Consider the following 16275-nt stretch of genomic DNA (forward strand, 5'->3'; position numbering starts at 1 on the left):
AAAATAAAAATAAAAATAAATAAATAAATAAATAAAATAAAATAATTGTTCAAAATAACATCAAGGAAAACCCAAGAAAATGGTTTTGATGATTAATAGATATTAGCCATCAAAGTAAGCTATGCAAACAGAGTTCAATGTAGACAATACTAGATGATATAGTTCAACTTACAATTTTTCAAAGATATGATGGAGTGGAAGGAATGTGCACTTAGACATCATTAATTTTTTTTATTTAACCATTTATAATCTAGCAATGTATGACATGAGATTATCAAGATGGTGAACAGTTGACACCAGCAAATTTTCAGTTAGCCATATGAACATAAGGTAAAAATTATATCCTACAGTGAACTCTCTTGCCAAGCTATAATAATTTGATTGGTAGGTAAGTATATCAAATGTATTTTTAAATGCTGCTTTTTTTAGCTTATTATGCTTTTATGGGGAAATAATCTTATTCTAAACTTTAGGAGCATCTGCACATAGACACATTAACTTTCAGTAAAAAAATTAAAAGATTAAGGTTGTGACATAGGGATGACCTTATGAACAGCACTCACAGTATGAAACAGAGATAAAGTTAATTCAGTGAATTTCCATATATAATTTTGTTGTATAGTAGTGTGGACTTTCTTGATACAATGAAAATTGATCAAAGTTTTTAAGATTCTTTTAACATCAGAAAGAAGCCTGCAATATTGAACTGTAGAGTACAGAAACAGGAAAAAATAAAGGAAGAGCAGTAGACTTTAGGGATTTGGAAGGCAGCAAAACTTTCTAATTGAACTCAGTAAGACATGTGCATTCTTCAACAAAAAGGAGCAGTGGCTTTAAGAACATAATCAGGGATGCAGAGAATAGCAGAAGCTATGGAAAATGTGAGGTTGGGCTCAATGGTAGAGCCTTTGCCTAAAAACACCAACCCTGGGTTTGCTCCCTTGAAAGTAGAAAAACAAAACAAAACAAAACAACAACATCAGAAACATTACAAAGCTAGGGAGAGGTGATTATAGATTCTTTCATTGTCTTCAGAAGCACTATATAACTGCCAACAATTTGATTTCAAAATTTAACATCAACAGCTGTGAGAAACTAATTTTTTTTGGCATAGCAGCACTAACACAAGATGGAAGAGGAGGAAGAGAAAGAAAAAGGACATAAGAAAGATCAATTCTGTATAACATTTCATATTAATATTTTCACTTAACAATGATTTGAGTGGTTAACACACATATAAAAATATAGAATATCTTAATTAGAAATAAGATTATTTATTATTCTCAATTATTTTATTAGAGGCAGTGGTAGATGTATCTCTATGACATCTAGGACAGCCTGGTCTACATACATGGTGAGTTTCAGGCCAGGAAGTCAGGGAACATAGTGAGACCTTGTTTTAAGAAAAAGAGTAAAAAGAAAGAAAACTACAATGTATCTCCTACCTCCCCATTCTTCACTCCTCTTTTTAGTAAATAAATCATTGTTTGTTTACAAAGACTTGTCAGCTTCTCTGTACATCCCTGCTTCCAAACCAAAAAAAAAAAAAAAGGTTTTATAAATGAAAGTAAGTTCATGCAGCTTACTTTTGGTAAGTATACCCTTATTGTAAGGCATCAAGTGTTTGAACTTCCAAAATACAAAAATGAACCTACTTTCTTGTCCCATTTTCCTCTTCCTCATTTCCAAATTGTCTGAGTTCATTATCAATGTCAATGTGCTTAAGACTGAAAAACAAAGGGTATGTGATGAGCTCTTCATAAGTACCAGTGGAAAACATTCAGACAGTTATGGGAACATTCCAAACTCAAGAGTAATAAATAGACAAATATGCCCTAGAGTAGATTCTGTACAGGAGGACTTTTTAAAAATTAAGAGCAATATTAACCATTCAAGGAAGTTGTCCTACAGATACAGTATTATACTACATTAGTATATTGGCATTAGGTTGATTTCTTCTCAATGCTAGCAATAGCAATGGATTATTATTATTATTATTATTATTATTATTATTACCCATTTAGTGTCAGAACTTAATCAAAACTTACATTTTTAACTTCATTGTTGAATTTTTAGAGACTTCCACATTAAAATTTATAAAAATATAACCAATATAACTTTTAAAAGGGTATTAAATTTCCTAAAGTTGTTTACACTAGAGAATATCATCCTTATAAAATGTGTAAAATTGCATGCTGACTTCATGTTGATCCCATGTTCACTCCATGCTCCACCCACATTACCCTATGTTGATGCCAAGCTGACCCCGATGTTGACGCCATATTGATGTGCCCATCACTTTATTACGTTCTCTGTGACCTCACAGAATATTCCTTAGAAGCTATACAGACATTCAAGGCGCGTATTCTACAATAGCGCCAACAACCGGCTGCTGGAGTTATTGGTCCTTCCGGAGAGCTGTGTCTTCTTGCAGTTGTCCTCTCCGCATCACAGCCTCCAAGCAACTACAGAGGATTCTCCAGATCCTGACCCAAAGTCACATGAGTTTTTGAAGATCTTCAGGTACAGTTGAGGAGCTAATACCACTAGCCCTTGGTTCTGTCTGCCTCATCCATCTCTGAATTATGTCTTAATAACTTGACCTAACCCTCAGCCTAATCATATATCATCTTCTCCTCTCTCCCTATACTCTAGGTTCAGTAGAGCCATCTACCTACCAGTTGCCACACACAGTGAAGGAGATGTTTCGATCTAGTTTGGAGGCAATGGCCCTTAAACGAATCCAGAAGGAATTCCTTGCCATGTCTCATGATCCGCCAGCCCAGTGTTCTGCAGGTCCAGTGGCAGAAAACATGTTTCAATGGCAAGCTACCATAATGGGACCTGACGACAGCCCCTACCAGGGTGGGGTATTTTTCTTGACCATTCTCTTTCCAACCAATTATCCCTTCAAGCCCCCCAAAATTTCATTTATCACTAAAATCTACCATCCAAATATTAGCAAAAATGGAAGCATCTGTCTAGATATATTGGATTCTCAGTGGTCACCTGCACTTACAATTTCCAAAGTTCTTCTTTCTATCTGTTCTCTATTGTGCGATCCAAACCCAGATGATCCTCTAGTTCCGGAAATTGCGAGGGTCTACCGCAAGGATTTTAGGGAGTATGATAAATTAGCTCGAGAGTGGACGAAAAGATATGCCATATAATTTCAACTTGTATTCTGTGGTCATGATAATAAACCTATCAGTCATGTTTTATTACTTTGAGCAAAGTGATCCTTCTCTAATCTTTTCTAGACAAATATTGTACAATTTTCAAACTAAGATAACTATGAGTGAGGGTTGGGGGTAGGAGAGAAGGGAAAATGGACAGGATACAGAGGAGGTGGGGAGTGAAAGTGAGGAGGGTAAATGGATTGGGTATGGGGAGGTGGGAGGCAAGAGAAGGGCATATGGCTGGGACAGGGGTGGTGAGAGTAAGGGGAAGGGAAGATGGATGGGGTATGGGGAGAGGTGAGAAATGTAGACTGAGTGTGGGGGACTTGGGAAGTGAGAAAAGGACAGATGGATATGTGGTTGGGGAATGGGAGTGAGGACAGGTGAATGGGATGTGGGTAAGGTACAGGGTGAGAGTGAGAGGGGGTTGCTGGAAGTTGCAGGAGAGTAGGAGAATTGAGGTCCTAGAAAGAATGTAAAACTAGTTGCATTTTAGATTTTCCTAAACAGTTATTTTTATTGAATTAGGTTTGGAAAACAAAGCAAGAAAAAGTTGTGTGGGCTTTAGAATCCAATGCCAAGCAGTATAACCAACCAGCAATAGCAGAACATTTTTTTGACAAAGAATTTACATGTAATTAATGCTGTCTTCAACTTCATTCAGTAGTCTATGATGGCCGGAATTTCAGACCCTTCTGTCCCAATGTTTCCCTTATATTGTCATTGCAGGCCTGAGAGTAAAGCTTCCCTTATTTTCTCAGGGGGGACTTTGCTATGTGTAGTTTTGACACTGTACTTTGAAATTCACATTTACCTCACTAAAATTGAGTAGATTAGGAATTGTTATAAGTAACATGTTTAGTGCCTATCACTATACCTGTCATTTTATTTGGATGCTGGAGGTCCAAACATAGTTCTTTATGTTTCCACAGCAAGCACCTTACTAAGTCATCTCTCCAGCCCTGGGTAGATTTTTTTTTTATCTTTCAGTTTCAGTGGTTTCTGTAAATATCTACTGCCTCTATTGCTTCTAAGCTTGGCGAGGTAATGCATTCTGACCAAAGGATGTACTGTAGACAGATAAGAAGGGTTTAGGTGATAAAAAGCCAGCTCATGCACCAAGGACAGGTCTTGGTCCTACTGCCTGGGGGCCTCCTAAACAGCTTAAGTTCATAAACTGTCTCACTTATCCAGAGGGCCTGATCCAGTTGGGGGCTCCTCAGCTATTGGTTCACAGCCTTGGTGCAGGGAGGATGGGACTGGACCTGCCTCAACTGAATCTACTAGACTGGGCTGAATCCCCAGGCAAGACCTTACCTTGGAGGATGTGGGAATAGGGGTGGATTAAGGGGGGTAATGCTGGGGGGGGGGAAGATGGAGGACAGAGGAATCTGGGGCTGATATGTAAAATTAAATTAATTAAAAAATAAAAATATTTATTAAAAAAGGAAGAGTCTGGGAACAACATATATATTTCTAAGGGACACTATCTGTAAACAAGTTCCTCTAATCACACTCTATTTCCTAATTTTCATTACTTCCTAATTATGACACCAAATGATAAGGCCTTCAAGTCATTAACTTTTTTTTTCCTTTCTTTTTTTTTTTGGAGCTGAGGATTGAACCCTGAGCCTTGTGCTTGCCAGGGAAGCGCTCTACCACTGAGCTAAGTCCCTAACCCCCCAAGTCATTAACTTTTAAAGCCAGATCTCTCATGATCTTATCACTTCCCTAAAGCCTTCTCATGAGAAAACAAAAACAACATCCTGAAATTATGAGACAAAGTACCTCAAAGGATGTATTATGTTGTGTTCATTTTCAGTTGGCCATCTACTACTGAGCAGACAGCCTATTCTTAAGAGTAGCTTGATTCCCTAATCAAACTCCCTTGGAGAAAATTAAATTTTCATTTCCATGTGGTTATCAATAGGAGACAACTTCTGAGTTAGAGAATTTTTATGTGTTCACTTCTCCTTTCAACTGATACAGAACTATGCAGGCCCTGGGCATGCTGCCCCAGTCTCTGAGATCATATGTGCATTGGTTATTGTGTTTAGAAAGCCTTGTTTCTTTGCTGCCCTTCATCCCCCCTGGCTCTTAGACTCTTCTATCTCCTCTTTTGAAGGGTTTCCAGAAGTCTGAAGGGAAGGATTTGATGGAGATGTCCCATCACACTTAATGCTGAGTGTTCCAAATATATATATATATATATATATATATGTCTCTGTGTTCTCATCTTCTGTAGGAAGAAGCTTCTCTAATGTTGGCTGAGAAAGGCACTGATCTATGAGTATAAGATATTATTAGGAGTCATTTTATTCCTACATTCCTTTTTACATACATTCCTTTTTACATACATTCCTTTTTACCTACATTCCTTTAACAGGAAAGTAGCATAGGGTTTTCCCTTAGATCCCTGGGCTATCTAGTCTCAGGTACTTGGCAATCCAAACTATATCAGATATGGGTTCCATCTCATGGAGTGGGCCTTAAATTGTACCAGATACTGATCGGTTACTCCCACAAAGTTTGTGCCAGCTTTGCACTAGCATTTCTTGCAGGCATGACATTATAGTAAGTGAAAGGGGTTGTACCTGGGCTGATGTTTCTGCTTTGGTAGGTTGCAGAATAACTTCTGTTACCACGAACACTAGTTTGTATGGGTAAAGGCTCTTTGGAAGTACTAGCTTGATTTCTCTATGCTTAATCAGTTGTGGAAGTGCTATATTCAGCAATAGAGCCTTGTAAGTTTGTGGAGAGCAACCTGTAATTGTTGGCAACAGCCTGGGTTTTGGAGGGTTCCCTTTGGGGAATAATTCAATTATATATAACCCAATTCCATCACTGAAAGTTTCATTTGGTTTAAAATAGATTTCCAGTTGGAGCCTTGTCATAATTTGGTGATTTCATTTAGATTGCTTTAATATATGTATATGTTTTATGAAGCTTCTACTATATTAGGTTTTCATATTAACCCTCAAATGGCCCTAAATTTTAGCTGTCTCTTCTTACATTCCCTCCATTGTCCACTTGTTTGGCTTATATTTGCTGTGATGAAAGACCATGACCAATGCAATTTTGAGAGGAAAGAATTTATTTAGCTTATGCTTCATCATCAGTGTTCATCGCCAAAGGAAGTCAGGACAGAAACTCAAACACAGCAGGCACCTGGAGGCAGGAACTGATGCAGAGGACATGGAAAAATGCTGGTTACTGGCTTGCACTTTATGGCCTGCTCATCTTGCCTTCTTACAGAACCCAGGATCACCTTTGCAGGAATGACACCACTCATAACGGGCTGGGTCCTCCAACATCAATCACTAAAGAAATGTCCTACAAGCCTTCATACAGTCCAATCTTATGGAAGCATTTTCTCAATTGAGGTTCCTCCACTCTGATGACTAGCATTTGTCAAGTTTACATAAAATTAGCCAGCATACTCTCTCTGCTTGATGCCCCCATTCCAGTCACCCCACCCTAATCCATCCTTACCTATTCTATTTCTCTTTCCTAGGAAAATCTGTTTGTCCCCTCTTGTCCCTTACTCTGTACATAACCTCTGTTTTTTTTTATGGATTGTAGCTTACTTATCATTAACAATAGTTAATATCCACATATAAGCAAATACATACTGTATTTGTCTTAAGTGACACACTGATTTTAGTTATGGTTGCTTGAATGGGGTGTGGCTTACTGGAATATGGGCTAGCTACTACTTTTCAGTTACTACACCACAGAAGAAAATGACATGTTTCTACACTTGTAATGATTAATTACCAATAGTCTCCGTCCACAAGGAGCTCATGAGTCATTCCCCATCCAGGAACTGAGTATTTTTAATTAATTTATATTTTTTGTGGACTATATAAATGCTCCTCTAAGTAAAGTAAAGAATACAAATATCACACTATTTTTTTCTCATGTGTGGAACATTGTACTCCACAAATAACATAAATATACTGGAAGCAAACTATTTGGGGATAAAAGTAAAGGGGGCTCTGAGATAAGAGAAGGTAATCAGAGAGTGGATATAATTGAGGTATGAGATCTGCTGTGGGTAGGGCTAACAGAATTATTCTCATACAGAGGAAAAGTAATTTATAGTCATTATGCAATATCCCTAATGACTCTGAAAAAACTATAGGTCTCTCATCTCAAGAGATTTTACTAGCAAAAAAATGGGTAAGACTTTTGTTGCTTAATAAATCAATGTTGGCACTAGTTTCTTTATAATGTTATGCTACCAATAAATTACTCCCAAATGTCATGTAACTGTCCTTGAATTTCTTCTATTTTTTCAGTTATTCATTGAGAACAATTTTGATTTACTAAGACACACTGTGTGAGTAAAATACTAACATCATTAAAACATGACTCTTTGTTGTAGCATGAATCTTAAAGAGTCTCATGTAGCAGGAATCTTAAAGTGTCTTATTAATGAAATTAAACCTGGAGTCAGGTATTGGGGTGAATGCTGGGAGATCAGAGAGGCAGAACAAGCCACAGCTACCTCACCTTTCCAGTTCCTCAGCTGATCCTGTTTCCTCAGACTGGAAGCTTCTGAGTCCTCATTCGAATGAATATCAGCTGAACTGTGCTGTTCCAAAGCCTAAAGGCTGAACCAGTCAAATGCTTCTAGTTTCTGGTCCTCATGCCTTATATACCTTTCTGTTTTCTACCATCACTTCCTGGGATTAAAGGCTCACTTTCTGGGATTAAAGTTGTGAGTCACCATGCCTGGCTGTTTCCAATGTGGCCATGAACTCAAAGAGATCCAGAAGGATTTCTGTCTCTGAAATGCTAGTATTAAAGGCATGAGTGCCACCATTTTCTAGCCTCTGTATCTAGTGGCTGTCTGTTTTATGACCTCAGATAAATTTATTAGGGTGAGCAATATTTTGGGAAACACAATACCACATTTCCTCCTTTCTTTTCATAAAATTAAAAAAAGCTTATAGCTAATACAAGAAAAACTATCCAGTAAGTATATACAGTATATACATGAACGATGTCTAGTCCATTAACATTTGACAGATTCAGATAAAAAACTCCATTATATATATTTTGACATTGTCAAGTCCAGTAACATTTGATAAACTCAAACAATTTTTTTAATTATCCTATGTAAAATAAGTAGTTCCATTTAAAAAGTATTTTTTCTTTTCATAATAGATTCAGTAACCTACCTTTTGTCATTTTTATATCTTCCCCTTTTTCTTTCTACAGTAGATTCAGTGATGTACCCATTTATTCTATTATTCTTTATTTTTTTCCTCAGAGTAGATTCATCTATACTTCATATCTATATTCTCTTTTTTCCTTTTTTTCTAAACAAAGACTCTGAATCTAATACCCTTGCTCAGCTTTTTTCCTGACCATTAACAATTAACAACTTGTAACCAATCATAATAAACAATAACAATTATCTATAAGCCATTGAACGACCAAAACACACCCAAACCACCGCTTGGGAATATGGGCATTATTTTCTTAAAATTACCTCCTGCTTTCTCGGGGTGAAGACATCTTTAGGGGATCCTGAAAAGAAAATTTTGGGGTTGTCAAGTCCTGTATCATTTGTCCAGTCGCTACATAATGAGAAAGTGCAGGGCTTGTTTCAAGTCCTTATTCAAGTAGTCTGCCATGCTGGATCATCTCAGCTAGCCTTCTCAAAATTGTCCTAAGCAGTTTGTGATACAAAGTCGATCATTTGGTGGTGTTAATCAGCTTAATGGCTTTAGCATAGTCCACGTGGAATCATCATTGTGGGATTCTGTCATCTTTTTGAATATTTCAAAGTCACTGTTAGGCACGGTCATGGTTCCCTGCAGACATTTTTTTTTTTTGCCTCCTCTGTGGTTTGGAGTAATCACAATCTAATAAATATCTGTCTTTCGGGACCATGAACATTCTTCCCTAGAAGAGAAAATCTTCACAGCAATTTCTCCCCACCATTTGTCTTGCCAAACTTTTCCAAACTGACCTTTGACAATGATTTCTTAAAACACAATGTTCCTGGCAATTCTCTGAACCAAAAGCAGTAAACCCTTTGTCCCAGGTAGCGGCATCACCACAGTCACCAACATGATGAGAAAGAGCCAGCAACTCAGAGCAGCAGCCGCTGCCTCCATGGTCCCCCTGCCACCTTTTGTGTCTGGGCCCTGGCCAAAGCTTCTCCTTAGCAAGCCTCCTAGGCTGCCAGCCTCAACCTGGATTCCTCCTGCCTCTGCCTTCTTCAGTAAATCCAGCCGGTGATGGCCAACACAACTGGCCGAGTATAACTCAGGCCTGAGCTGGGGCCTGCAAGGCCACAGGCAAGAGGGTTTTTCATGAATTCGTACCATGAATGTTGGGCGCCAGATGTAGCAGGAACCTTAACAGGTCTATTTAATAAAATCAAACCTTGCCAGTTCTTCAGCTCAACTGCTGCTCCAAAGCCTAAAAGCTGAACCAGCCAAATGCTTCTAGTTTCTGACCTTCATGCCTTACATATCTTTCTGTTTTCTGCCATTACTCCAGGGGTTAAAGGCTCACTTCTTGGGATTAAAGGCGTGTGTCACCATGCCTGACTGTTTCCAATGTGGCCTTGAACTCACAGAGATCCAGAGGGATTTCTGCCTCTGGAATGCTAGGATTAAAGGCATGTGCTACCACTGCCTATCCTCTGTGTTTAATATTGTGGCTGTTCTGTCTCTGACTCCAGATATGTTTATTTGGGTGAACAATATTTTGGGGAACACAATACCATCACACTTTGCGACAATGTGAAGTAAAGTTATTGCCTTGAAGATGATAAAAAGTGTCATAGCTGGATATCCCCAGGTTTTTCCTGCATTCATAAGGATTTTGAAGATCAATAATTGAGATAAACCAAATAGAGGCAATGAAAATGGATTAAGGAATAGTTGAAACTTTTGTTACTTGAATTGTCTTTGAGTATATATGTCTCCTTTGCACAAGTGGATGTTGAAGATTCGTAATTATGTAGACTCACAATAAATTCTGTGGGAAAGCAAATAAAACAAATATAGCATTTCCAAGCTTATGAAATTCATTAAACTATAGTATGTTCATGAAATTTTCTTATGTGTTGAAAATTATCTCATGTCTTACTAAAAAAAAGGAAAATATATTTTAGACATATTTCTTTAATTTTTTAAGTCATTAGTGTTTTCTTCAGTTTAATCACTCAAAGTCATTGAATTTCAAACTTCATTGCCCATGACCTCAAGTAAGAAACAAATGTTTATCACAATCCATTGTGTACTCACATTCACACATATGTATAAATGAGCTAAACAAATATTATAAACAGTGTATACTCCTATTAAGGGTAGCCTACCAAAGATAACCATTCAGATACAGTTTACAGCTAATTTAAAGCTTTTAATCCCACTAGCTGGGATGACAGCCAGGTATTCAGGGACAAAGGTGTGGCCCTAGTTATCCAAAACATGGTGTTTTTGAAGGCAAACTATGTCCTGGCATCTTGCTCAGCAGCAAAAATATTGTGAGGGTAGTGAGCATAACAGAAGCAAGCAGTTTAATGGAATCTAAGAATGGTTAACTCTAGAAGATTCTTTACAAAGAGCCTAAGATAAGTTAGTAATGACTGAGAAAAAATTCTCCATGAAGTTTTAACTTCTAGGGGCATAATTTTGAACTATCTTTTCAATTACAATCACATAACAGAAGTTCATGTAATACTCAATTTGTTTCTTGGTGGCTAGAATAAAGATTTATATCATGACAAGGATAATAATGATAATATTTTCCTCCAGAGCAAATATCAGATAAGTTTAAGAATGGAGATATTTCAAAATTCACTATTTCTAGGCTATAACACAAATCCACTGTTTATTCAGGTTTTATAAAGTCTTTGCTTCTTCCTCATGGACTTTGGTGGCCAAAGGAACTGTGGTAAAATTGGAGTTCATGCTGCCTACTGTACAATAAGAAATAACACTATTTGATTCTAATTCAGATATTTTGTGATGTTCTGCATAATTCTATGATTCTGTCATAAGTAAAAATGTCTTCTTGTAATTAAGACAATATCTGAGGTTATTTACATGTCATGGCTGGATAATATGGATCAGATCTAATAATTAAACAAACCTCCATAGGATTGTGACTGTAGGTGATTCTTGATTGTTTCCTGCACAAATTTACGCACAGATTGTTATTAGGTTCTGTCAACTTTCCTAATTAAGATAACAACAATTCAATAGACGTATTTCAGAAAATGAACAATGATAGAAGAAAATTGGATTTTAAATTCCTCTTAAACAGAGAAATGTTCATTTTGGTAAAAGGTTTGGATGCATACACTAAGAGTTTCTTAAAGAGTTCTTAAGTTTAAACACCTATAAAGTTACTGATTGTAATTTATTCTTGGCTATAAAGCAAAGCATGTGAATATATACTGTATAGTCATCTGCAGTATTTCAAAGTAATAGATAAGATTACATATAGAATTGTAGATGTATTTTTAAAACACTACTAATGTATAAGTTATATATCAGTATATTAGGAAATTTAAATAAATCATTCCTCCCAAATTGATCTGTATTAACATACTATTCATGAGCATTTTCAAATAATGGTGTTTCATTTCTAAGAGTACCAGAGAGGACTGAATTTAAACTGTATAAACTACTTACATAGAGAGGGGAGAAGTACTCACATGTGAATCTGGGGTATATGAAAGTAGACACTGGCATGAAGAGTTCAGTCAAACATATGAAACAATACATAAGGTGGTGGTAAAGTGTGTGTTTTATATAATTTTGCTTGCTATCCTGGTTAGACCAATATACACAGCCACAGATTTGTTCAAACCTGAGTCTATATGACTTTGTTAAAGTACTTTACAGATGAGAATAAAACTTCAAACATAGAGTAAACATATGGTATACTTCATTTATTAACTTGAAGAATTTAGGATTAAAAAATCCCCATAATCTCCTAAATAAGAGGGAATTATACCACCAGACTGAGCTAAAATATCAATATTAATTGTACCAAGAACAATGTAGAGAGAGAAACGGATAAACTGAGGGAATCAGTTGTCTAGTTTAAGAGCTATATAAATCACTTGAAAGTTTCTAGGGCTTTCCCTTGTCATGGTGTCATCCTAAAATGACTCTATAAGATAGTGCTTTGAATGCTTACTTTCTAGGGCATGATAATTGGGGAGCCCCTTAGTGCATGAGCTGGCTGTTTGGAACCTGGGGCCTATGCAGGGACACTTTGCTCAGCCTTGGAGGAGGGGACTGGACCTGACTCAATGGAATCTACCAGGTTGAGCTGAATCCCCAGGGGAGTCCTTGCCATAGAGGAGATGGGAATGGGGGTGGGCTGCGGAGAGGGTGGGGAGTGGGAGGAGGGAGGATAGGGGAATCTGTGGCTGATATGTAAAATTAAATTAAATTATAAAATAAAAAAACAATAATAAAAAAGAAAGGAAAAAAAAGAATTATAAAACTGGGACCCATATAATAAAAAGGTAGAACAAAATATTTGGGGAGCCGGTAGAACTTTCAGCATGTACACTCTAACTGGCAGACAAAGTAATGGTAGGATTTTGAAGATTCCTGACTAGCTGTTGGTTTCTGGTTACTATTCTATCTGATCCACTACAGTGTGAGGAGTCTCTGTCACAGACGTTTTCCACCATGAACTTTCCCAAAAATGGTGGACTGAGCCTTTCTGAAACCATAAGCTAAAATAAAGCCTTTCATAAATTTTTCTGTCAGATATTTTTCATAGTGTCCTAAAATGAATTAATGCATCTTGAATGATACTTTCACTCTGGCTACCTTTGGAGATGAAATGGCCTAAGATCAAACCCATCATATCAAACTATGAAGAGCTTGAATGTCACATACTGCTAAAGTGAAAACACTAAACTTTAAGAAAATAATGTTAAAGTTTTCTTCTTACTTTAATTGGGAAGATTCTATCATGGTAGAGCACAAGAAATTCTGAAATTCACCTTTGGTAGTGGAAGTGCTTCATCCCTAAAAGAATAGATTAAAGTTCTTGCCTGAGGAAATTGCAATTATTTATCTAGAAAATTCAAAGATTTGTCTATAAAATATTTTGAAAAGATTTAAATTACCCTAAGATTCACTCTTACCACACACTTTTGTCATTTGAGATTAACGAAGAATTATGATACAGAATATTCTTAAATATAAGGTATGAAGATATTCATAAAATAGTATGCAATGTTTCAAAGTATTACACTTTTCCCTCAACATATATGGGTAGAAATCACAGGATATATGTAATAGTGTACAAACTCTGTGAAGTAATAGAAAGTACAACAAATTAAGTTTATTGAGTTAGGCTTCCTAAGATGAAATTCAGATGTAAATTCATAGCTCTTCAAAATGAAGATGAAAAGGTTGTCTCTATTAAATTTGAGCATATACATTCCTTTATAAACTGTTCATGAAGGAACTTTAAGGTTTATGAAGAAGAAATGTTGAACTGAATTGTCAGTTAAGATCTTTCCACACTGAGAAAATTCTGTAATATATAACTTTTATAATTAAGTTATATGAACTTGTAAGTTTAGATCCAGGATCTTTTTTAATCTCCATGATAACTATATTCTATAGGTCAAAATACACATGTTAAAGAGGACACTACCACCAATGAAGCTGAGTACCTGAATTATATGGGTCAAATGAAGGCATTTAGATGCCAGAGATAAGTATACAAGCTTACTAGAATAGACATCAAATCAAAGCAGAGTTTGTCTGATTATGAGACCCATGTCATTGGCTTACTAATAATGGCATTTTTAATATAAAATAAAAGAAATCCACTAATAATTATTGATATACCCTTATAAACAGGATAACTGTAGGTAAAAAAAATACTAATTTCTGTCATAAAACAGAATAACACAAATACTTCTAAAAGTCAAACTAGATTACAGTACAACATCAATGAAGAAGATGATGCATTGTTTTCTAAAGGTATGATGCTAGTGTGTTTACCACCAATTTATTAATGGTACTTTGTCTGAGTCATCCCCACAGCATATGCTAATAGTAAAACTTTAAGAGAGATTTGTCCCGACTGGGCCAGGCAGGAAAACTCTAACTACAAATGGCGCCCAACGTGGGGCAAGAATTTCCACCTAAAACCTGACAAAAAAAGATTCTAAAATAGAGCTAAAAAGAACTTCCTAGTTGTCTCTCTCAAGTTAGCCGCAGCCTGCCAGTTTGAGCTACTATGGCTGGTTTCTGGCGTGTGCATCTGACCTGCAGTATGGCGGGAATGAGGAATCTACAAGCGACACTTTACTCTGCTGCATGGTAGATTTAGCCTTTGCTAGTTAAAAAAAAAAAAAAAAAAAAGAAGAAAGAAAAAAAAAAGAAAGTTTCTGGGCTATGCACTGCTTTGATAGAACTGCTTCTGATAGTTGATGGTACACATGGCTCCAGACCCAGAGCTGGCGTTAAACTGTAACACCGCCATGTTGGGAAGCAGAGGTGGGCAGAGCCAGCAGCCACAGCAGCGTTTCAGTCTTACAAAGATGGATATTACACAGAGAATCTGGTTTGTCTTGTCTTTGGGACTTTTAACTGCAGAAAAAGATTTGATCGTAAAAGCTGTTGAGTTAAATAAATATGTAAATTTTAAAGGTAACTTGACTTCAAAATTTGGATATAAGGATATATTGCTTTGGAAAAGAGTCTCTGCTTTTGTTTCCACAGAAAGCCAGAGGCTGTGGATTTGTTCCAGATTAAGATACATCAGGTTTGATCAGCCAAGACCACCTGAAAGGTCTCCAATGACACCATGGCCTAGATGATCCAACATCCAGAATGGTTTCAAGGCAACTGGCTCAGAGGTTTACCCTAATGGACTACTCCATAATCCTAAAATTTTCTTTATGTCCCCATAAGATACAGCGGCCCCCTCCAACAGGAATTAGTAAGAGAAACTACGCTCACATTCCCAAAATTATCAAGCTGGCTTTGGAGATGGAATTGGCTCACTCCTTCTCTAAACCCAGACATATTGCTAAAAGAAAAGGTTAAGAGATTTTTATGTCCTAAATCAGAAGAGCCCTCTGGTGTGGGACAGAAAAAAAAACAATATTTTATTTAAAACAGGTTGATTATAAATGCAATCTCTTTCTAAAGAAGAAAAGGGGATACAATATAGATATAATAGGATGAAAGGGTAGATTAAGGAAGGAACTTGCTTCTAAAGAGCAACAACTTGTTTAAAATGTTTTACATTGGTATAGATTTTAGTCTATTGATACAAAATTAAAGTTAATTTTGTTATACTATGTATATATTTCTACTCATGTTTAAGGTATTATGTTTGTACAGCTCATTTAAAATTGTAATGAATAATTAAATTGTAATAAATAATTAATAATTAATCATCTGTGATAAGCATACTCATAGCCATGTTAGTTAAGTCTTCTAGGTATACATAGAGATATTTCAGATAGATAGGTAATCTTCAAATACTTCAAAACCTACAGAATATGACATTTAAAATATTTTTAAAATTTAGACTTTCTGGACAGTGAGACATGTCTGCTCCTGGCAGCACCGATTTACTTCAGAGAGGAGGATGGGCATTGAAGACACTTCACATGGAGTTTATCTTCACCTTGGCAAAAATAGCCATTTGGGCAAGAAACTGTTCTTGCCTGGACTGCTTGATCGACTAGACATGCAGGACCCATAGAAAGGTGACCACTAAACTTTGCTTGACAAAATGGTCCTTCAGGTTCCTGCTTCGCAGAGGAAACTGCCAGACATTCTACAGGACACTGAGAGAAGTGACCGAGAGACTCTAGCCCTGTGGGCTGAAGAGAAATGCCCCAACTTTACAAAGGAACATTAGGTGACTGTCCAGGCTGCCAGCTGTCTCTGTCTACTCTTGCAAGACTCCCGAAAGTTGCTTGCATCCTTCTCCCGGTTCTCAGGTAATATTATATCCTTCTGAGGTCTTTGATGTGGTTAAAGACTAGATAGTTATAATTTTGCACAGTTATGATACAAGATAAGTTAGATATAAAACCTTAGACTCACCAATATAAGATAGAATATCT

The 16275-nt window shown here is 36.6% G+C and overlaps 1 protein-coding gene across 1 annotated transcript; it reads left to right on the forward strand.

Annotated features, from left to right (window-relative positions):
• Nucleotides 1-2702: 2702 nt before the first annotated feature.
• LOC118574574 (ubiquitin-conjugating enzyme E2 D4-like) lies at nt 2703-3170 on the forward strand. Its single transcript, XM_036175541.1, has one exon. The coding sequence runs from the start codon at nt 2703-2705 to the stop codon at nt 3168-3170; it is 468 nt and encodes a 155-aa protein (XP_036031434.1).
• Nucleotides 3171-16275: the final 13105 nt, after the last annotated feature.

This window comes from Onychomys torridus, chromosome X (genome assembly GCF_903995425.1).
Source record: "Onychomys torridus chromosome X, mOncTor1.1, whole genome shotgun sequence".
NCBI classification, from domain to species: domain Eukaryota; kingdom Metazoa; phylum Chordata; class Mammalia; order Rodentia; family Cricetidae; genus Onychomys; species Onychomys torridus.